Raw genomic sequence first — 23,413 nt, forward strand, 5'->3', positions numbered from 1 at the left:
CACACTTTCTGTCTCCGACATACCCACACTCACACTCTTTCTCTCTCATACACACTCTCTCTCACACACACACTCTCTCTCAATCAAAGAGAACTGATTACACTGAAATGTATGTACAATAAATGGTCTTTATACACTGCCATTGCTATTCAAACAACCTATGGGCATCAACTTTTTCTTCATCATCATCATCATCACTGTCTTCGACACTGTCACTATCATCATCACACTCGGGAGCATTAACTCCCTGAGCTGCTGTGTCGCCACCGTCCCCCTTGGTGCCTTTCTTTGTCAGTCCTTCTGTTAATTTTCCCTTCGCTTGCAGCCGGAACAGTGTCCCTGAAACACACAGGCACAGAGCATGTACCAAAGTAAAAGAAACATGAATCTTGAAAAACAAGAAAAAAGGCCCCAAGATTAATTTCACCCCTCGCACTACAATAACATTAACAAGCAAGCCTTGACAATAAACTACTCATTTTATTTCTCACAATTGTTGTAACATGCACTGGATGATACTGTGAAGTATTACCACATCACTAACGGATAAAACTTTTATATCCAGGATAGAGACACAAAGAGCCAACAAAATAACCATTGACTGTTAATTAATGTACAGCTCAATACCCACTTCTTTCTCTCTCTGACAGCAGTTTGATCTCTTGTTCCATCTCACTCTGCTCTGCTACCTGAGTTTTCTCATCTGGAGCAAATCTGTAAAAATGGATAATAAATATTTGTACTCTGAGTGTTTGATATGAAAATGGCACAATACGATTTACACTTTCTATACCTAGTGAAGCTTAAGAACGTCCTTCAGTACAAAAATATTGTCAGAAATCATACAGGAAATGAGAGACACCATGGTGAGGGATATAATATATACTGAAAAAGAAATTTGGATAGCTTAGTAATAACATTTCACTTTACAGTTGCATATATATTTCCATTGCTGTAAAATTCACTTACTCTGAGACTGTGTCATGCTTCTGTGCACACTTGGCACAAATCCCCAGCTTTGAAGCACAAGGCTGACACACTGTGTAGTATGCCTTCTTCACTGTCTTCTGGTGACAACGTGAGCTGGCAACACAAAAGACATAAAAGTGTTTTACCATAAAGCAAAGTTTGCAATAGCATCAACAATTTACAACACTTACATTTGCAGGTAAACAGTATGAATTAAGACACTACAATTACAGTGACACATCCTCGGCCTCCACCCCACCCCCTCCTCCTCCTGACTTTGCTTCTTACTCTGAGCTGTTGCCAAAGAACTGGACTAACATGGCTGCTACCCCATCCCGCGCTAGTTCAAAGCAGCGTTTCTGCATGCACAACAATTATGAAGACAATTTCCAAAATTATAACAACCAAACAAAATTAAAAGAGACAATCCCTTGCTTCGGAGAATACACAAGTTTCTATTCAAAGTATGCTATTGCAGTGGTACCTGCAATGTTAGACCCCTCCAATGAGAGGACACCTCCCAAAGAAAAACTGCTATGACAGGCCTTCTGTTATATATTATATAGGGACACTTGACTGATCCGAAGTGTGTTCGTACCTCACAAGTACCACTGTACACAATAACCATATTTTTTTCTCTGAAGAACGATACTGTTTAATGTAGCATTTTTAGCTCAGAATAATTATCATGCATAACAGTTAACACTAAGTCCATATCCATGTGACAGAACAAGAAACATTTCATTTGATCACATTTTGCTAAAAGTGTTATACTTACCAATTTGCTGGCTGTGTCAAAGGTTTATATTTTTTATATTTGACCTTCCACTCAATCTTATCCTTGCAGCGAGCACAAAGACCATCTTGTGAGACACTTAAGATGTTTTTGGTACGCTGACTGGTGTCATACTTTGTGTTCTTGAAGACTGTTGAATTCTTATGCTTCTGTGGCCTAGTTCTGTTCACGTTGCCCTTCTGTGAACTCATTTCAGTCTGTTAGTGTTACTCTGTATCTGCAAAGAAAAAACAAATGATATGGGACTTGTACGCTCTGTGGTTGTCTTTCTGTACATAACCAAACAACAAACTTAATAACAAAAGACAACAACAAACAAACGTATTACAGTAACTCGCTATGAGTATTGCACTCGGACACATTGTTTCAGATAGAAAAGCAAAGATAAGAACCACCGTCCTACAAACCAAACTTGGAACTCGCTTAGTCACTGTCTAACAGTCCTAAAATGGTTACTAACAGATCAAGAACCAACTTGACAGTGAACAAGCTGGTAAATACAGCACCCTATACTCATGTGACATACATTCACTTTCAAGTACACACATTTTATTTATTTTACAGTATTCATATATATATATATATTTGTTGAGTGTATTTATGCCTCATAAATATTTATTTTTAAAATGATAGTATAGTATTTTACACCACAGGCCAGTGTGTGCATCTTTGTCTACAAGTACAACTGCAGTTGGCTGTTCTTACTTTTAACTTTAAGATGCAAGCCAAATAAGACAGAAAACACTGCAGTCATTTGGGATCAATATTTTTTATTCAATATTGTAGTATTTTGTTAATAGTACTAGTAATCAGGTATAACTGTACGAACGTGGATACATACATGTCACGTGAGTATAGGGTGCACGGAATACCAGACGTTTCGCACCTTTGACGGTTTGCACTTAGTCTACAATTTGCCGGATGCCGCTTTTGACTACACACTCCCGACGATGCGGGTTTGTCTGAACCCATACATTTGAAAGAGGGTTTTTACCGTTTATTTCTCTAACAACGATGCGGGTTTGTCTGAACCCATACATTTGAAAGAGGGTTTTTACCGTTTATTTCTCTAACGACGGGGTGGGTTCAGGGAAACCCACAGCGCTACTTCAGTGGGTGCATCGAGTTTCTCCCTTCACCGACTTCTTGCAGGGGAGGGAGAGGGAGAGAGAGAGAGAGACTAAGAAAGAGAGAGAGAGAGAGAGAGAGAGACTAAGAGAGAGAGAGAGAGAGACTAAGAAAGAGAGAGAGAGAGAGACTAAGAAAGAGAGAGAGAGAGAGAGACTAAGAAAGAGAGAGAGAGAGAGACTAAGAAAGAGAGAGAGAGACTAAGAAAGAGAGAGAGAGACTAAGAAAGAGAGAGAGAGAGAGCCTAAGAAAGAGAGAGAGACTAAGAAAGAGAGAGAGAGACTAAGAAAGAGAGAGAGAGACTAAGAAAGAGAGAGAGAGAGACTAAGAAAGAGAGAGAGAGACTAAGAAAGAGAGAGAGAGAGACTAAGAAAGAGAGAGAGAGAGACTAAGAAAGAGAGAGAGAGACTAAGAAAGAGAGAGACTAAGAAAGAGAGAGAGAGAGAGACTAAGAAAGAGAGAGAGAGAGAGACTAAGAAAGAGAGACAGAGAGAGAGACTAAGAGAGAGAGACAGAGAGAGAGAGAGAGAGACAGAGAGAGAGACAGAGACAGACAGTCAGATAGACAGACAGTCAGATAGACGGATAGACAGACAGACAGACAGACAGACAGACAGACAGACAGACAGAGCTACTGACAACAGACATACAGACAGACAGAGAGACAGACAGTCTCTTGGAGACAAACAGGCAGACAGACACTGTTCCGCCGCTTTGGTAATTATGGGTGTAGCAGAACCCGCGCCGTCGGCAGAGGGATAGTTACAATCACTACTACTCTTTAAAAGTATGGGTTTGTGTGAACCCGCGCCATCGGTAGTGTTTATGTAAATTATCATAATCAATTAATTTTAATGTTTTGTCATGTACACACTAAAAATTTGCAGACAGAGAGCAAATTAGGTGTGTGAGAGATACTTAAAATTTCAAAACGATACCTTTAATGGTTCCAGAGTTACAATGATTTTAGTGTGTCTCTGGGTACAGGTGAACCCAGGAAGCACGGCAAAGGTTAAAATGCATAATGCCGTGACTTTTACTTGTTCCCTATTTAATGGTATGTTGTACGTTTATTTTTGTTTGATCTAACCAATCTGTATATATATTCGTCAAAATGTCATTTCAAGTTTTTCCGTGCTCAGGCATTTCTTACGGAAAGACCGGAAATGAATGATCTTTCGCATGCATACAAAACCGAAAGTTATGCATCAAAATGATGCATCATTTTCTAAAACTGGATGCATCATTTTCGTATCGGATGCATCAGTTTTTGAAAATGATGCATCCTTTTTGAAAATGATGCATCCGTTTGTGAAAATGATGCATCAAATTCTTGGTTTTAGATGCATCAATTTCCTGCATCAGTTGAAACGATCCGCGTTCCGTAGCCACTCACTGCCTTCACAAAAAATACTGCCGAAGGAGAAACGCTTGAAAGGAATGGTGGCGCGTTGTCCGCCTTTGCCAACCACAGATGCAATAAGTAAGCCCACTGACAGATATTTCACTCATTGCATACTCGATATGGCAGCCTGTCAATATCCATGAGCGAAGTGCGGGTTGGAAGTTCGTGGGATACCTAAATACCTAAAAAGTACACACCATTATACATGATGCATACAAAACGAAATGAATAGCAAGTTAGAAATCAAATACACACACACTCACCCAAACACACAAAGCAATGCGCACACACACCTTTAATCACAAATTCCATGACAGGCGGACGAAGCACAATCATGTGCACGCAAGTGTCAGTATGCCGATCGAAAAAGGTCTTCTTCCGTAGAGGACTCAAAGGGAGAGACCAGCGCAAAACAACAGCAAAGTCTATAGCTGGACTTTGGTAAAATCAGTTTCAACAACTTCACAACATATGATGATTCGCACCTATCACTATGACGATTCGCACCTGATGCTGACGATTCGAACTTTTTCCTTGTGACGATTCGCACAAGTGCAAATCGTCAAAGTGCAAATCGTCAAAGTGCGAAACGGCGAAAGTGCGAAACGTCTGTATGCTGATGCACGGTGCTGTATTTACTGGCGTGTTACAAGTTATAGCAGTAGCATGGGGCAACCATATTTTTCTTTGGATTTTTTTCAAACTTTTTATATGTAACTACATTCTCCAAGCCATCAGAATTGTAAAGCACTTTAAATTTTGAAGATCGGTACATATTTGATTTTTTTAATGATTTTTTTAAAAATTGGGATTTTAGGGCTGCTGAAAAATTTTGCTGAAAAAGTGACCGGCACCCTTTACAACCTGTCCTGCACACAATTTCAGCTAAAACCTGTTGTAATTGATTTAAAGGACTTTCTTGTCATAAATACTATACAACAGAACAGGTTGCGGGGTAGGAAGTCACACAGAAAAGTGTAACAGGACCTTTTTATCTGCCTGAAAATCTGAATTTTGATGTACTGAGTGAACCTTCAAAAGTTATTGTTTCTGGCTCTTATGTCCAGACATTGCTGCTAATTTTTTTCTTATTTGTTGATGGTTGTTCCACATCTGAATCAGAATTATCTTCCAAATATGGAAAAATAAGATCTTGTTAATCTTCCAATAAATTAGGCACATACCGAGTCTGATGCATTTCTTTGTTCCAAAAATTCTTAGGTAAACAAAACAACTGTCTCGAAGGTAATTTCTTACAATGTCAACCTCCCTACTGCTGCATAATTATGAACATGCTGAACTGAAATAAAAGCTGCATGACCAAAATGACTGGTCCATTCATGATAAAATTAAAATATTGATTTTGATAAACATGTAAATATATTTATGATCAGTTATTTGTTGTTGTGTCCACTCACTACCTTTTCAACTACAATACTGTCTTTGTATTTGTGTTGGTTTTTATCCCTTTTACTACTTACCTCATGCACTCAAGCTGCTGCTGCCTTACACCCCCCCCCCCCCCCACACACACACATACACACACACTTTTGCAAGACACAGTGTTGTGGGCTTTCAGTTGTGTTACCAGCCAGTGGTTTTTCTAACTTTTTTTCCTCTTTAAACTCATGCATATTTAGTTATGACCTAAAAGAAGATATTGACTGTTGTAATTTGTATAAAAATGTGTAATAATTACAATACAACACAATGGGTAATTTTAATGATATGAAATATCAAAGTGATAAAAAAGTTACCATAACCAAAAAATCCTTTGAAAGGCATACAGAAACAGTTGTAACTTGATCCAATATCGTATCTGTTTCCCAATTTGACTGTGTACTCTGTTCGTGTCAAAGTCAACACTGCCCCCCCCCCCCCCCCCCCCCCCCCCCATCATCACCACCACCACCACAACTGGTCAACATGCTTCACTTTCAATTCAAACTAAACTTCCATCAGCACAGTTTCTTTCGTTTGCCAGTTTGAGAAATATCAGCGCGAACGAATCAGCCTAATCATTTCAACACGCTATCCGACTCGCTGTCTTCCGCCATGATGATGATGATGGCATCTTCTCACTTTCGGTTTCGCCAATGCATTCGAATCGTCGTCAGCCATTTCTTTTGTTGGATTCCGTACTTACCAAAGAACAGTTTCGGCGATTTAGACTTTCATTTTTCTGAAAAAAGTATCCATACGCAGAATTGCTGTGTGAAGCGTCGGAAAAGCGCAGATGTGCCACATTGTCGGAACAACAAAATAGCAGACAACCGCCAAAATTATACGTTCGGGTCACGTGACTCTCGCTCGGAAGCCTTCGGCATTCTCCGTAACTACTTGTCGAAGAGGGGGGTAGGTCGTTTCCTCCGTTGAAATGGGAACCTTTACGGAACTTTCCCCTTATTTTTTCAGTTGCTAATGAAAGATGAAACACCCGACTACGTTCTCATCAACTAATTTCGGTGGTGCACTCGCCCTATCGCAAAAAGAAAAAAATGACAAAAGTTCGCTTGCATTTATTTTATAGAATTCTCGCGACCTGGCGAAAAAAATGTCGATGCACCTCTAGCCCTATGTACCTGCTAGTGGTACCGGTCAGTATTGTCCACAACCAACCACTCAAAACGACGTACTTTGCCGTAACCTGACCCTGGGGTCCGGAGCCAAATCGCCGACCGGATTTTTGAGTGGGCGTGGTTAGCAGCGAGAGTTATCTTTTCCTAGCTTGCCCCTTGCTACTAGCAGACCCAAATATAATTTGGAATACAAGGCGACCCCTACGGCAATTGTCCCTTCTACCTATTCCTGAACCTCAAGATAACTCAGACGTATGTGAAGTGAATGAGATCAGGGTAAGTACAAGATGTCTTCTTACCACTATCAAGGCAGCAAATGTTCCAACACTCTCAGTTTCACAACCATGCCCAATCTAACGGAAGGAAGGTAGAGGAAGCGGAAATAGAACCTGTGAGAAAAGGTACGCAGATACTAGTTTAACCACACATAAACGAAAAAACCTTTTCATAACTAAAATGTTTAAGTCTATATTCATACATTTACCAACAAATGCAGGTGACCTGGTAATCTTATAGTTCTGTCTCATTATTTTTGAAAAAATATTTTAAGGTGCGGGTGTCAAATACGGATGACGTCACCATCTGGCGTTGAATGTTGTCACAGTGGACGGAAGTGAATGACAAATTTGCCACTTTGTGAGGTTTTTCGGGAATCAGAATGTCTCTAATGTCGTAGCAGACAGCCGGGAGACTCCTGGGTGACTATATTTGTTGACATTAGGGTGTTCCGCAGGCCCGAGGGGCGATTTCGGCATCATGAACGGTTTATCTCTGAGCGAGCTTTGTTGTCTCTTCTGCTGCCCTCCATGCCCCTCTCGCATCGCTGCCAAGCTTGCATTTTTGCCTCCAGAACGCACCTACGACCTCATCTCGGACGAGACGGGGTCAAGGTACACAATCCAGCTGTCCGACAGAGCAGAATGGCAGTATTCACAGCGAGAGCTGGACAATCTGGAGATGTTTATGACCCGAACAAGCCGGGGCAACAGGATTGCCTGCATGTTTTGTCGGTGCTCACCAAATGCTCGCTACACGATTTTGTTTAGCCATGGCAATGCTGTTGATCTAGGGCAGATGAGTAGTTTCTACATTGGACTAGGCTCACGCATCAATTGTAATATATTCAGCTTTGATTACTCAGGATATGGAGCCAGTTCAGGGAAGCCCTCTGAGAAGAATCTGTACTCTGACATTGATGCTGCCTGGCAGGCCCTTCGCACAAGATACGGCATCAGCCCACAGAATATCATTCTGTATGGACAGAGTATAGGAACTGTACCCACGATAGACTTGGCTTCACGGTACGAGGTCGGAGCTGTCATTCTTCACTCTCCGCTGATGTCGGGCATGCGGGTTGCCTTTCCCGAGACGAAGAGGACCTGGTTCTTTGACGCTTTTCCGAGGTTTGTTATCATTTCATTTTCAGTCAGATACAAAGAGAAATGTTTTCAAGAATCATTATCCCAATTTCAAAACACAGGCAAATTGCAATACTTCCAGTTGAGTTTAGTGTCACTGTCAGTGTCACTGTCTGAAATCACATTCAATAAAATGTAAACTCGCTAGCCAGGCGAGTAACTTCAAGAAAGTCACTAGCCCGCCAGAAATGTCGCTGGCCTGATACATACAACAGTTGCTGCATCTGCAGTGTTTACACGGCTTTGAAACTCGATAGTACAACTACAACCAAAAGTGTTGCATATGACCAGAATTTTCACTGGCCAGCCGGGCAAGTTGCTAGGCAGTTTCTAATAGCCCAACGGATTTTCTACTTGCCCCCTGGAGATTGGGCGGACGGTTTGGCCATCCCTGAATAATTGACAATTAACCTTCACTGGATCACGCTTTGGACTACACATTCCGGATAATGTGGGTCGTGTACGACCCATACTTTCTAAAGAAGGATGCAACGGAAAAAGTATGGGTCGTACACGACCCAGGCCATCCGAATAGGGATAAACAATAAACACTGTAATATAATATACCTTCTTTAAAAATGTTCCATTATATGGGTCATCCACAACCCACAACATCCGGACTGCACATGCAGTTCAAATAACGTCATTGTTTATTTGGTTGCTTACAAAGATAATCCTTTAAAAATTGGTCGATAGGAAAGTTCTATGGTGTTTGAGGATTACTTGAAGTTGAAGTCTCAATCCGAAATTCCCAATAGTTTTAGAGATCTATACAAACACTTTTGTGAAGCTCTGGGTTGTCCACGACCCAGGAAGCACGGTGAATGTTAATATTATGGGTTAGTAATTCAACTACAGTGGTCGCCGCTTAATAAAGCCACTTCTGGACCGACGAAAAATGGCTTTAATAACTAAATAAGCGGCGGATTTATTAACCGGCGGTCTAAGGAATACGTCATTTTCGAAAGAAAAAAAATCTTCTCTTTTGTTTGCGTCACTCAGTCACTTTCTTTCGTCATTTACACTTGTTTGAATCAAAACAAAACTTCACGAAGGATGTGGAACTTTTGTTTTAATTATGTACATGTACGTGTACTTTGATCACTTCGGTACATCAATAATGTCACTGTCACCGTCACGAATCATTACTCGGCAGAGAAGAACGATTTTATGAGGGTTTGTTTGTTGGTCATCTTCCATATCAGAACAAGATAATGTGAGTTTTAGTCATAAACTACGTGATTTCTCTGAGAAAACTGGCTTTAAATAATAATAAGCGGCGGGTTGGTTTTATTAACCGGCTTTTTCTAATACATAAGATATAGTGATAAATCCGGACCGTCTGAAATCAGCTTTTATAAGCGGCTGGCTCTATTAACCGCGGTTTTATTAAGCGGCGTCCACTGTAATTGTTTGGCAACTTGGTGTTTGTAATTTACTTTATAGTATTAGTATATATAATATAGTTGAAACTGAAGTTCGCTAAACAGTTGACAGATTAACACATGCACAGAGTTTACATTTATGTTAATTATTCATGTAGTGAATGTATTGCCTATTGGGAGTTTTATTATCAATACTATATATATTGTAGTTTACACAGCTGTATGGTTGTAAAGTTGGAGTCTGAACTGCCATGACTACTTTTTAGGACTGAATTAGTGCATCAGCATAGTTTAGCAAATTCATCACAATGATGTCAACGTAAATGCAGATCCATGTAACTTTGTAAGATTAAGAGACATTATTTCAGGTTCCATTTCAAATCAAAAGCTGTTGGTAAGAAGTTTGTTGTTGTTATTGTGGCACTTAATTTTTTTTCGTATTCTGTTGAAAGCATTTTAAAGAGCTTTACTGAGTTAACACTTTCTTAGTGCCTGCCAACAAAAGTGCTTCTTATTCTTACACGTAGTTCTTTTTATCAAAACTCAGGCATCATGTAGCTGAGTAGGCTGAATGATATAATTGATTATGACTATGGTATGCAGGAAGAGAGGAAGTATGTACTACTACTAGTACTACTACTAGTTATAAAAATTTCTTTTATTTTGTGTTTAAATTTTGCACTTTGTGTATTAATTATTAATATTATTACTTTTAGGGCGGGGAGATAGCTCGATCAGATTCAGACGGTAGCGGTGCTGTGTTTAAAACCAGCTTCAACTGTTTGTCACTATCGGTGTGGGTTTGACCCCCACGTTCGGTGAGGGATTTATTTCCCAGAGTCAACTTTGTGCAGACTCTCCTCTGTGTCCAAACACCCTTGTGTGCACGCATGTGCAGGTTAAAGATCCCAAGTTCACATGCACAGTGAAAGTCTCAGGGCTTGGAAACATGAACACACACATGCAGGAAAACTGAACAAAAATGGGTAGCGCCATATGTTATTAGTGTTTACAGATCTACACTAGAGGAATACCCGGCTTCGCCGGGGTGAATCGCAAGACAGAGACAGACAGCGTGGCGGTTCACCACATTCACCTTTGAAGGCGAAGTCCTGTCAAATGGGATTGAGAATTTTAGGGCTTATTTCTTAGCCCTATATTATCTGTTGTGGCTTCTCAAATGCCAGAACATACAGACAGACAAAAGCCGCTAAACCCCATCACAAACAGAACTCTAAAATCCACAGGTGTTGCCCACACACACACACAAACACACACACACACAGAGAAGCCGTATATATATATCTATATCTATGAATATATATAGAGATAGGTGACAGTGTATTTTTCGCGTGGCTATAAATTGATTCGACCTTTTCACTTTGACAGTAAGAACAACTTACGGGTGCAAGGGAAGCGTTCTGGACAGCGCAGTGACATTCTAAAAATAGTAACGTAGAAACAGGAATATGGATTGAAGCCACACGAAGGAAGGGAGATAAACGCAAAACACTGGAGAAGATAAGGAAGAGTTACTGGGAATGGTGAAATGAACAGAAAAATCAAAATCGGTTCAGCGCTGTGCGCTGAGAGCACGTGTTGAAATATCTCATCGATGATATTGTGTCCGGGGTGTAGCTCAATACGGTGTCCAAATTTGAAAAAGATCCACCGAGAACTTTGGCGTTGTGATGTGGTCTAGCGGCTTTGGTGTGTCGGTATGGGGGCCCGGGTAGCTGAGGTGGAACCAAAATCGGTTCAGCGCTGCGCGCTGAGAGCACATATTGAAATATCTCATCGACCAGATTTTGTTCGGGGTGTATCTGAATATGGACACCAAATTTGAAGCAGATCCATCGAGAACTTTGGCCGTGCATGGCGAATACACACATACACAGACAGACACACAGACACACAGACACACAGACACAAGTCGTATATATATATATATATATATATATATGTCGGCTCGCTTTCCCCTGGAAGAAAGCAACCCAAATTTCCATGATGGTAACCTCGCAAGACTATATATGATACTTTATCCTAATCCTTAGTGCTACTGCTAGTAAAAATTACGTCTGATGAATTTAGGTTGTACCATGTATCACCATCATTTTAAAGCTACATTTTTGTAATAACATGTGTCACTGTCAGTGAAAAAAGTAAGTACAGTGGTACCTGTGATGTGAGGCCCCACCAATGAGCAGACACCTCCCTTTAAATAATAAACCTCTGGCTCTGCTACAAACTACTAAGAAGTGCCATGAAACTAAAACTATCCTTACAAATTTTGAACATTTGAATTGTTGCGACAACATAAGTCTGAGTGTCAGTGTCAAAGTGAAGGAAATAATTTTTACTAGATTTAGAGAATAAGATAAAATTGCTGTGAAAATATAAAACCAGAGGAAAAGGGGGAAACGGGCAAAACATGTACAGTATTACTATAATTAGAGATGAGCTAGCATTACCTGGGAAAGGTAGCTTAGTTGAATCACTTCCTTTAGATAAGGATTCTAAAAATACCTTGCCCTTCTTTCACTGCACACTGCAGAAGTAATAGTGGTTTTGTTCATGTAATGATAGGTGAGCACAGTAAGAGATGGACTTAAAACTGTTTTTTGTTGTTTATACATTTTACACGAGAATAAGGTGGTATTGGTAATAATAGAACTTGTATAAGTGCAATGTTAATGAGGGTGACCAGATTACGGTTCAAGAGTGTGCTTTTCTTACATTGCTTATGAGATGTCTCTGTTGTTTGCAGCATTGACAAGGTGCCAAAAATCACATCTCCTGTGCTTGTGATTCACGGGACTGAAGATGAGGTGATCGACTTCTCTCACGGACTGACCATCTATGAGCGCTGCCCTCGGACTGTAGACCCCCTGTGGGTGGAGGGGGCCGGCCACAATGATGTAGAACTGTACGGCCAGTACCTGGACCGCTTGAAACAGTTCATCAACGTGGAGCTGGCCCTCAATTGACTAGAGGCGCGGGCGGCAGACAATTCCATGGGAGCAACCAACGACGACGCAGAACAAGGTGACGGCGACAACACCAGCAGCTTTCAACATCAGCAGCTCAATGCCATCACCTCCCCCCCTACCACAGCAACCCCAACCACCCCCACCGCTGAATCAGCCCCGGACTCGGCACCCCTTTCCACAGTAGAAGAGCCATCTTCTCAAACCTCTCCCACCCGCCTCAGGCTGATCGAGATTGCCTGTGGAGATGACAAGCCCAATAACAAGGGCAAAAAAGATGAAGAGGTCGAAGGCGATGACGGTTCCAGCAGACTGTTGAAGGTGGTGAAGTCCAGTGGTGAAGATGAAGTTATCCCCTCTATCCCTGCCGAGGAGCGGGTCGTATGACCCAGGGCACCTCCACTAGACTTTTTTCTATCCCCCGGTTGTGTACACTTACTGAAGAGCCCGAGACGGACTACAGTCATACTTTGTCGTCACACCTGCCACAGTTTTGTCCCCTCTCTGCTCACTTTCCATGTTCACTTCCAAGGTTTCTCTTCCAAGATTCAGTTCTTATTCTTATTCACATGGTCATGTATCATCCTTTCACCACTTTTGTCTAAATGGAATGTAATGCTCATCTTTCTTCGTAGAGTAGACTTTGTTAGAACTGCATGTGAATTTATTTTTGATACAGCTACACGTCAACTGCAGGTAAATGGATGTTTGCCTGGTTTGAGTTTCTTGTTGTTTTATTCATTAGGTGCATCTTCTAAAGTTCTACTTCTAGTAAAATCAAAAAGGAATTGATAATGTGTGTGTATCAAAAATGTTTTTAAATAAAAGGTAAAGAGCATACATATATCTGAAAAAGTTTATTTTAATCCAAGTTGAAAATCTAGAAATGAAGAATGTCTTGTACTTGTAGTTGTATTTAAGGTGTTTTGAAACCTTGGCACCATAACTGTGTTAGACTTAGAGTCTGCAATTCTTCTTTCAATCACCTCTTTACTTCAGTCTTTGTTACGAAGAGCCCGCGCCCTGTGCATTGCTTGCTGATGTTCTGTGGTCGAAATTTGAAGAGAAAAAACAATAGATCTGGAATGTTTGAAAATGAAAGGGAACTTTAACTTCCTGTACACGTCATTTCTTGTCGACTTAAAACGAATAGCAGTAAACTGCATTAGAAAAGCAGGTTGAAAAAAAAAGACATACTGCTCAAAAGATATGGCAGATAACTGGGTTGAAAAGCCGCTTGGATTGAACAGTACAGATCTTTGTACCGTTTTCTTTAGACTCTTAAACTGTTGGCAGGGTTCATGCACTGTGGGTATAAATAATGTGGCCTTTCCTTGCCAAGGAGATGTTTCTGCCATAAGATACACATCATATACTGGTGTTAAAACATGTACGGCACACATTTTCAATGCAGAACGAACAGTGTCTGTTGTTGCAGTTATGGTGTTGATACATGTCAAAGCTGTGCCTTGGGGTTGGAACTGATGCGTTCAGCAATAAACTCCTGAAGGAAAAAGCTTGAGAATTGCATTGATGACCCTAAATGTAGGACCAACATCTAACACTGGCATGCAACATAAATTTATTCTCACAGTGGTTGGCTGTAAAAGCAGTCAAGGTGACTGTCCAGTAGCACAAATCCGGAGATTTTTTTCCTCCCCCTCCCTCCCCTTGTGGTTTCTGCGTCATTTGCTCCCATGTTTGCCGCCTGCAACATTCCTCACATGAAGAATGTGCGTTTCTGTTTTGTACATTTGTGTCACAGACAGGCACCTGTGATCAAGTTTTGTGTTCCAAGTTGTCACCAATGGCAATGATGTATGTGAGTTTGAGGGTAAGAATTCCTCGTTTTAGAATCAAGATTTAGTCGTTCAGAGTTATGTGAATATGCCTCATGCCTCTGTGTTAGTCTTTGTTATTAATTTTGTTTGGTCTTGTTTCTTAGTTTCAATTGTGAAGGTTTGTTCTATTTGTAATTATGTCATTCAGTGTATGTGCACATTTAATTGAAGGGTGTGGTTTTCAAATTTCAGGCAGAGGAATTTTTCTTTAAAATTTACTTGAAATCTTGGGTCATGCAAACGTAATTCATGTACCGAAGTAAAATTAGGACACAGATTTTCAACTCACGATGTTGAAACAAACAATTATTATCTTGCAGTTATTGCGATGAAATAAATGTGATTGTGAGGGGAAGATCAATTAAGATTAAGCACTGTTAATTTGAAACCATGTCTGTTGGTCAGGTATTGTTTTAGGTTATTGTACATTGTGAGGTAAAGGTGCAGAATCAGTCATTAAAACACAAGCCAGGATTCCCACCATTTGGCGAAGAGACAGTATAGCTCATACTTATAGAAGCTGATTGATGCATTAAAATCATTGGTACATGTAGTTATTTCTGAACATTTGACTGTGTGTCGATTTCTTTTGATTCTATATATATGTTTATTTCATTTTTGGTACACTAGAGATAATCATTTCCAGCTCGAGACTAAGATCAGGGTGTGGTTATGAACTTGTGTGGATTTTATCAGTATGTGCACACATGAGCATATGTGATTGAAATTACAAGATTGATAAACAATTCAATTTAGCAGTTAAACTAATCTTTATTTCATTAACAGTTATTTTAGCACAAGGGGAAATTATGAAAGGAAAGTACGACAGGGGTGGAAATCTTGAAAGAAAGGATAGTGTGCTTGTGCACTTTAACTTCACTTCAAAATGTACTAGCAGGACAGGAAAGCCACCTGAGCAATTTCCACTGCAGGGATGGTGTTGAACATATATATTTAAGAATTTTAGATTTGGAAAAGTATAGTGTTATGCTGGATGGAAGTTGTCATGTCATGGAATGGTAGGTAGAAGAGCATTGCTGGTTTGCCAGTTGGTTTTCAATGTCTGTTTGTAATGCAAGTGCAGATGTTGGGAGTTGGTACATGTATTTGCCTTATTTGTTCCGCAAGTTTAAAGAGAGCACAGGATATACCCTTTCCTGAGCAATCGTTGAGCTTTTTCTGGTCAAAATAAAACACGTACGGGCTGTTGAGTGCTGATTTTATGAAGCAAATAAGCAGATGGCAATTTCAGCTTGTCACTGGTAAAGTAATTTTTATTTTCCCTTGCAGAAACTGCCTGTGAAGAATACTTAGTTGAATTTACAGAAAATTTTTGGCATTGTTTGTTTTAATGGGACAGAGCAGAGTGCCTGTTTAACTCCCAAGTGTTTTAGTTTTACTTCATATGTAACAACTAACATGTTTGTGAGATTATCTTGTCATGAACAATATGAATTTGATTTTCCTAACACGTTAAATGTCTTTGCTTGCATTTGCGTACATACTTAAATAGTGCGGCTCTTTTCTTAGTTATAACCTCTGTTGTAATTTGCCAAAGGTCACCTCTGTATGTATTTTTGTGTGTGTGTGTGTGTCTTGTGTTCATAAAGATGGACTGGTTTATAACTGAATGAATTTACTGTGACTGTTCTATGTGATGTCTCTATATTGTATATAACCTGTTTGGTAAGGTACATGGTGGATTAAGGGGTGCACAATTTTGTTTTAAATGTGAACAATTATGTACGCGTATGATTATGAATGCGTTTGAATAACGTCTGTGTATAAGTATATAACTTCGTGCTGATGGTCTTTTCATTCATGTTATATTTTTTTGCTAGTAATTTTTTAATAGCATCATTTAATTTGCCACAGCATTTTGCTCTCAGCAGTTCATTAGAAACTGTTTCTCGTGGTAAATGGTGTGTAAGCCATTATCACAATGCTGTGCAACTGTTCTCTTTAACTTTTAAGCATACAGTTTTAAGACATTTGTTTTTGTTATTCACAGTGAGTCAAGAATGCATGAGTGCCGATATCTGAAATCTTTTCAAGTGTCCTATTTTATTGTCTTCTGCTTTCTCTTCATATAAATTTTGATTGATGGCCTGTCCTTGAACATTTTTGTTGTTGGGTGAAGTTCACTGGCTATCGTTTTTTCAAATGTTTTTGTCAGGAAGAGACGTTCAAAAATTGAGACCAAAAATGTTGAAATTTTAGATGTTCAGTGTTAGGCATGAGAACTCAGGAATGATCCCTTGAAAATGCTTAAAGTCAGTCAATCTCATGCCTGAGTATGAACAGCCAGATATTTTTCCAATATCCTTTTTGTTGAGTGGCTTTTATTTTATTTTAATCTTGTATCAAGGACAATGAGCTTTGAATTAAAACTTAAACAGCCCTTTGTGCTCTTGCACATTTGGACTGATTCACTTCATCTAAGCTGTTCACATGACAACAATTTTTTGCTAGTTGAAATTCTTTGAATGTTAGTAAGAATTGCATGAAAACAATCTTTGTACCTGGCGAGATCTGACACTTTGTGTTAGAAACACCACTGTCTGCTTTGAAGAGTAAACATTTATTTTGCCACAAAGCTCCGGGACTGTTGTTTTCTGTTATTGTATTGAATGAACAGTGAACATGAAAAATATAACAGTTCAGTATTGTGCATTTTGCTGTATGTATACACTTAATGTTTGTTTTGTTCCTACTTGAAGCTGTTGTATTTCATTCATCCCTTCGAATCTTCACTCCAGTATCATACAGCAGACCTGTTTACCCTTACGATTTTAGCGTAATTTATTATGATTTTCTGCAAAAAATATGCCATTGCGCTATTTGTGTCAAGACTACGATTTTCATAAATAAAAAAAAAGTTAAAAAAAACAATAAAAATAAAAATTATTTTTATTAATTCACATGTTTGGCATTGTTTTTTTTCAATAGCAAAATGGGGTGAAAAAGCACAGGACTGACCAGAGATCATGTCTGTCTGATGAGACGCTGGAGAGCCTTCTAGTGGTGTAGTCTCGCCCTCACTCATTCGGCAAGCGCAAGTACAGTAGAGAAGCGCTTGACACACTGAAAAAGGCCTACTACGAGCAAAAGAAAAAGAATCAGTCATGCATGTGCTTTTGATGTGATTTTCTTTGAAATTATGATGACTACAAAAACTGACTGATGTGTTTTGTTTGTGAATGATGGATATATGTGCTTGATTGCGTTTCGCAGACACAGTTGTCGTGTGCGTTGTAATTGGCGACGAATGCTGGATGATTACTATTTTTGTGCCAGGATTACTATTTTTGGGGCTGAGCATTACTCCAAAACACTTATAGGGGTAAACAGGTCTGCATACAGTCAAAAATATATTCTATCTTCGAAGCACATGTTCTTTTTCACTCAGTCACTGTGTTATAACTCTGGTTTCCCACCACATGCTTTTTTCTTTGAATAAAACATTTTGGTATAAAACATTCAAAGATATTATGTGAATGTGGAGATATTAACTTGACTGACACACTTAAAGTTTGCCTTACACTTCTGTGTATATATATGTTTGACTATTTCAGTGCCCCATTGTATATGATGGTTGTTCATTAGGTATACAAGTTTTGTATGAGTTTTCTGTGCTGTTGAGAAACGGCTGCATGCTGTACATACTCTGGTCGCTAATGTTGCTCTGTACTTATTTCCTATGATGGAGTTATGGCTTTAGGACAGGATCAAGCTATTTCATTTCCCTGTTTTGGGGTTACAGATACATTGTGTTTGGTGTGAGTAAAATAACATCTATGTTTATTTTGAACAACTTTCTGTATTACAATTTTTTTGTGGCAGGTCTACCAGCAACAACAGTCAGGCAGACAACTTAAAAGAAGATAGATCTATTTGAAATCATTTTGACCTACCGTACTTTCCGGGTTACAAGGCGCTACAGCGCATAAGGCGCACCCCCCTCTTTTTAAACAAAATTGTAATCCAGTCACCCATTGGGCGCAGGGGGCCCATAGGGCGCACCAAAATTAAAAAAGTATACCGGTAACAAACGGTCGAAGAATGAAAATAAGCCGCACATCAAAGGAAGAATACAGAGTGGAAATATGTGTGCTCTGTGTGTGCCGTGAGATCAAAGGCAGGTCCATTGTGATAGCTGGGTTGCCTTGTTTAGACACTGACCTTCTTCCCAGGGGTCAATGACCCAGTTTTTGCTATGAGAGGTGGTTCCCCTGTCATAGATCTGAGAGAGGAAACACTTCCTGCACCGGGGTCAGTGACCGAGTTTAACCTATGGGGCGGTCTCTTTGATGTCTTGAGAGGAAACTTGGCCAGGGTAGTACCTAGTAGCTGAAACATGCATTATCACAGGTTGTTTGACTGGTACTCAGGCGGTCTCTTTGATTTTTTTCGTATTTCATACACGGATTAGGCGCTTTGTATGGTGCGCCAAATTGATATTACTATCGTTAACTGTTATATAGAGTTTCGAAACTATCGTTATCTGTTATATAGAGTTTCGAAACTATCGTTAACTGTTAAATAGAGTTTCGAAACTATCGTTAACTGTTATTTAGAGTTATATCAATAGCGCGTTTGTGCGCGCTATTGCTAAAACTATGAATAACAGATAACGAGGGTTTCGCAAAACGGCGGCATGGTGCGCGCAAGTGATATTACTATCGTTAACTGTTATATAGAGTTTCTAAAAATAGCGATGGCGTGGTCGGATGTTTCGATGCCGGCAAAATGGCTGCTGAACGTTTCATTCGAGCGAATTTGCACTACTTACTACAACATTTAGTAGATCATATTCAACTAACTGTCGTCTGATAAGTCCATCATTTCACTGCTTCGTTTAATCAAGGAATCAAATCTTCGTAACAGCTAGCACGCTTCCTGTTTTCACAGAAATATTGGTCAGTGTCAGCTTGACCCGTTCTAGCTACCGCGCTGTGTGCGGGTCAGTTTGCCGGTACACATACGGCCGGCTGGCATGCAGTACCCAAAACACGATGCGAAAGCATGCAGTGTTTTCCAAAACGCGTCGTGGGGGATGTCACTCGTACACTGTGACACGTTGTTTTGTGTTTGTTTGAAAAAAAAACCCACTGTTTTGTGTAGTGCGTCTGTCATGGTCTTTTCCGCGAATATTCAGTAGGCCTACCCGTCTTCAAACCGCACACGTGGAAAACGGTACGGCCGAAAGTACAAATGATATGATAAAGCTAATATTAAACAAACTCAACAATGATTTGAGAAGACGACAACAGAAGAACGGTCAATAACTAATTTTGTAGTTTTTTGGCTCACGTAAGTGTAGCCTATGCGATCGTAACTTTGTCTGTCTGTGCGTGCGTGCGTGCGTCTGTGCGTGTGTATGTCTGTGGTAGAAACTCTAACATTTGAAGACGTCACATTACATTGACGTCCCATTATTACGTAAGAGGGTTAGACGTCACGCGAAGGAAGTACTGACAGTCTCGGTCATTATTATTTTGAGCGCGCCGAGACTAGTTGGCAGTCGTGTCCTTGTAAGTAGGCTACATGCAGACAGACAGATCTAGATCTAGTGTCTCGCTTTCTTGCACAGTTTCACCTATGCTCTTTCTGTCTGTGTGTGTGTGTGTGTGTGTGTGTGTGTGTGTGTGTGTGTGTGTGTGTGTGTGTGACGGAGTGATTGAGTTTGTGTTACTGTTTGTCGATTTCTTACGTGAGCCTTGATGGCTTCGCCTCTTGTTTAAATTGTGTTTCTAGTTAAAATGTACATTTCGTAGCAAAAAGACAGTGTTGCAATGGCATTTCAGGGTTTTCCCGTTTTGGGAACGATACCGACGCGCCGTTTTGATAAAACTATCGTTAGCTGTTATATAGAGTTTCTGAAACTCTATATAACAGATAACGATAGTTTCGAAACTCTACATAACAGTTAACGATAGTTTCAAAACTCTGTATAACAGTTAACGATAGTTTCAAAACCCTATATAACAGTTAACGATAGTAATATCAATTTGGCGCACCATAGCTTTGTTATACAAGACGCAGGAGTCAAACTCGAGGAAAAAAGTTGCGCCTTATGACCCGAAAGTACGGTACATGTATTTCAAACATCCAGTAAGATCTCCGGAAAAGAAACATCATTAGCAGTATTTTTATGTTTTTGATAACGGTAATTCTCCATTTTTGATTGTGGAAGAATGCTCATTCTTCTTTGACTGATTTTATCTTGTTCTCATTTCTTAGGTTGTTCTCTTGCTACTACATGTATTTAGGTCACGAGTATATTTTGGTTGGAATGCCAATGAGTCACAGGGCTGTGCTGTTGGCTGAGTTCACATGCTGTGACTTAAAATACTAGATTCAAGAATATACTAAGTAAGCTTATACAGTGGAACCCCTCTCTAAGACCCCCCTCTCTAAGGACACCCCGCCACAACGACCCTTTTTTTTTTAACCGATGTGTTTCCTCATATAGTTGTCACCAGTGTAGCGACCACCCCGCTCTAACGTCTAAGGACCGACCTAACAGCTTATGCAACGACTTTGTCAGAGTCAGCATAACGCATCACTGACAAACCGGTTATAACCAGTTATAACCGTCTGGCATAAGCAAAGGCACTAAACCGCTGAGAGGTGTGATGGTTGGGTGGGCTGAGTAAACATCACAAACCAATCATCGAGATCAAAGGCAGGTCCATTGTGATAGCTGGGTGGCCTTGTTTATTGACACTGACCTTCTTCCCAGGGGTCATTGACCCAGTTTTAGCTAGGAGAGGTGGTTCCCCTTTCATATCTGAGAGAGGAAACACTTCCTGCACCTGTGTCAGTGACCGAGTTTAACCTATGGGGAGTTTAACCTATGGGGAGTTTAACCTATGGCGGGTCTCTTTGATGTCTTGAGAGGAAACTTGGCCAAGGTACTGAGATCTGAGGGTAGTACATGCCCCAGAACTGGTGGACACCATCGACAATGTCAAACATGAAATCCAAGCTGTTTGCTTGAGGTCGTCAGCAACTCAAACTTCTCTGTTTTCTTTTTTTAAGAAAATCTGAGGTGACTTTCTTTGTGTCCCCCTGACCCCGCCCCCTCCCTCTGTAAGGACCCCTCTCCATAAGGACCGATTTTTGTCAACATTTTCAAGGTCGCTAGAGAGGGGTTCCACTGTATCACAAGTATATTTTGTTTGAATGCCAATGAGAGTCACAGGGCTGTGCTGTTGGCTGAGTTCACATGCTGTGACTTAAAATACTAGATTCAAGAATATACTAAGTAAGCTTATATCACAAGTATATTTTGTTGGAATGCCAATGAGAGTCACAGGGCTGTGCTGTTGGCTGAGTTCACATGCTCTGACTTGAAATACAAGATTCAAGAATATATTAAGTTTAAAAGTACCATCCTTCTTGTGTTAGCAATCATTTACTCCACCACAGATCTGTCAAGGCGTCGCTGGTGATTACATCCTTTCACTCAAAATACTTACCAAACATCTATGCCTTGACTGATTTATGTGCAGAATGGAAATTTGTATATGAATTAATTTTTGTAATTCAAATGACACCAATCTCAACCCGTGAAATTAAAACAGCCAAACAAATTCTACTGCACAGGGAGCAGCCAGGCTGTTTATTTTTGTAGTAGATCTGGGGTGTTTGACATACTCCCATACTGGTAAAAGGATGGTACAGATAAGGCGTGCACCAGTCTGATTACGCTGACAGACTCATTGTTGAGTGCATCTCAATAGGAAATCGGTCACCAAAATCTTAATGTACAGCGAACAAGATTTGAAAAATGCTCCGCGTCTGTCACACTTCTGTGACCTCTTTTCAGGAATCGGGGCATACAGCTCTCAATTCATCCAGTATTGTGCAACTTTCTCTTCTTTTGCACTTCAGCATTTCCTTGATAACGATGATGTTCGGAAATAACTCTGTCGGGTTTGTATGGGTTGTGAAAGACCGAAGACTCTTGCTTTTAGTGAGTCAAACGTTCCCTGTGACATTACGCCAGTCACTAGCGAGTGGTGATGCACAGGGAGTACGTGTAGAAAACTTGTCTCACTAAAGCAAGAGTATCCATTCTTTGACAACCCACAGAAAACCAACAGTTATTTCCGGAATCTGTCTATAACAGAGAGGATGTTAATAGACACAGCCATCGTCGAACGCTGAAGAAGAAGAAGAAGAAAGGATTTTAAGATTTGAGTCTTGAATTTAAGTATTTGAAGTCTGTCTGTGAGCAACTGTTAATGCCCCCCGCGGGTTAGGGGGAAGAATTTACCCGATGCTCCCCAACATGTCGTAAGAGGCAACTAACGGATTCTGTTTCTCCGTTTACCCTTGTTAAGTGTTTCTTGTATAGAATATAGTCAATGTTTGTAAAGATTTTAGTCAAGCAGTATGTAAGAAATGTTAAGTCCTTTGTACTGGAAACTTGCATTCTCCCAGTAAGGTAATATATTGTACTACGTTGCAAGCCCCTGGAGCAATTTTTTGATTAGTGCTTTTGTGAACAAGAAACAATTAACAAGTGGCTCTATCCCATCTCCCCCCCTTTCCCCGTTGCGATATAACCTTCGTGGTTGAAAACGACGTTAAACACCAAATAAAGAAAGCAACTGTTAATTTTTTTCCTTCTGTTCTTTAGGATAGAATTGTTGCAGAGGAACAATACTTATGACAGGATGCTAAAGAATCAAAATTGTGCATTGTGATTATACCCTATTGTTTTGTGTAAATCAAGGTTGGGATTTGAAATATGTTTTAAAGTTATACGATTATCATGTTTACCGCAATTCTCACTGTTTTTTTCTGCCTTGTGTTTCATGTTTGACTGTAGCATTGAATAAATAAATTTTAAATTGGACGAAAGCATCTTCAGCTTGTTAATTTGTGGCGAGGT

General features: G+C 40.0%; 2 protein-coding genes across 2 annotated transcripts; one reads left to right on the top strand and one right to left on the bottom strand.

The window, feature by feature from the left end:
- Positions 1-108: 108 nt before the first annotated feature.
- LOC138977680 (uncharacterized protein C9orf85 homolog) lies at positions 109-7,312 on the bottom strand. The gene is made up of 5 exons (XM_070350375.1): positions 7,177-7,312; positions 1,748-1,982; positions 970-1,083; positions 632-714; positions 109-339 (listed from the first exon to the last, which is right to left on the bottom strand). Exons 2-5 carry the CDS (start codon positions 1,954-1,956, stop codon positions 146-148), a joined length of 600 nt encoding a protein of 199 aa, XP_070206476.1. The 5' UTR covers positions 1,957-1,982; positions 7,177-7,312; the 3' UTR covers positions 109-145.
- Positions 7,313-7,432: 120 nt separating this feature from the next.
- On the top strand, positions 7,433-23,382 carry LOC138977696 (alpha/beta hydrolase domain-containing protein 17B-like). The gene is made up of 2 exons (XM_070350376.1): positions 7,433-8,280; positions 12,448-23,382. Exons 1-2 carry the CDS (start codon positions 7,634-7,636, stop codon positions 12,665-12,667), a joined length of 867 nt encoding a protein of 288 aa, XP_070206477.1. The 5' UTR covers positions 7,433-7,633; the 3' UTR covers positions 12,668-23,382.
- Positions 23,383-23,413: the final 31 nt, after the last annotated feature.

The sequence above is a fragment of the Littorina saxatilis genome, linkage group LG1, assembly GCF_037325665.1.
Source record: "Littorina saxatilis isolate snail1 linkage group LG1, US_GU_Lsax_2.0, whole genome shotgun sequence".
Lineage (NCBI taxonomy): Eukaryota > Metazoa > Mollusca > Gastropoda > Littorinimorpha > Littorinidae > Littorina > Littorina saxatilis.

What these genes read in the sequence shown, in the direction of transcription:
- LOC138977680 (XM_070350375.1), bottom strand. Translation starts at nt 1,956, where the DNA reads ATGAGTTCACAGAAGGGCAACGTGAACAGAACTAGGCCACAGAAGCAT. An exon ending in TTGACACAGCCAGCAAATTG is followed by an intron (nt 1,084 to 1,747) that starts GTAAGTATAACA and finishes TTGTGTTGCCAG; the next exon opens with CTCACGTTGTCACCAGAAGA. An exon ending in GCTGTCAGAGAGAGAAAGAA is followed by an intron (nt 340 to 631) that starts GTGGGTATTGAG and finishes TGTGTGTTTCAG; the next exon opens with GGACACTGTTCCGGCTGCAA.
- LOC138977696 (XM_070350376.1), top strand. Translation starts at nt 7,634, where the DNA reads ATGAACGGTTTATCTCTGAGCGAGCTTTGTTGTCTCTTCTGCTGCCCT. An exon ending in TTCTTTGACGCTTTTCCGAG is followed by an intron (nt 8,281 to 12,447) that starts GTTTGTTATCAT and finishes TGTTGTTTGCAG; the next exon opens with CATTGACAAGGTGCCAAAAA.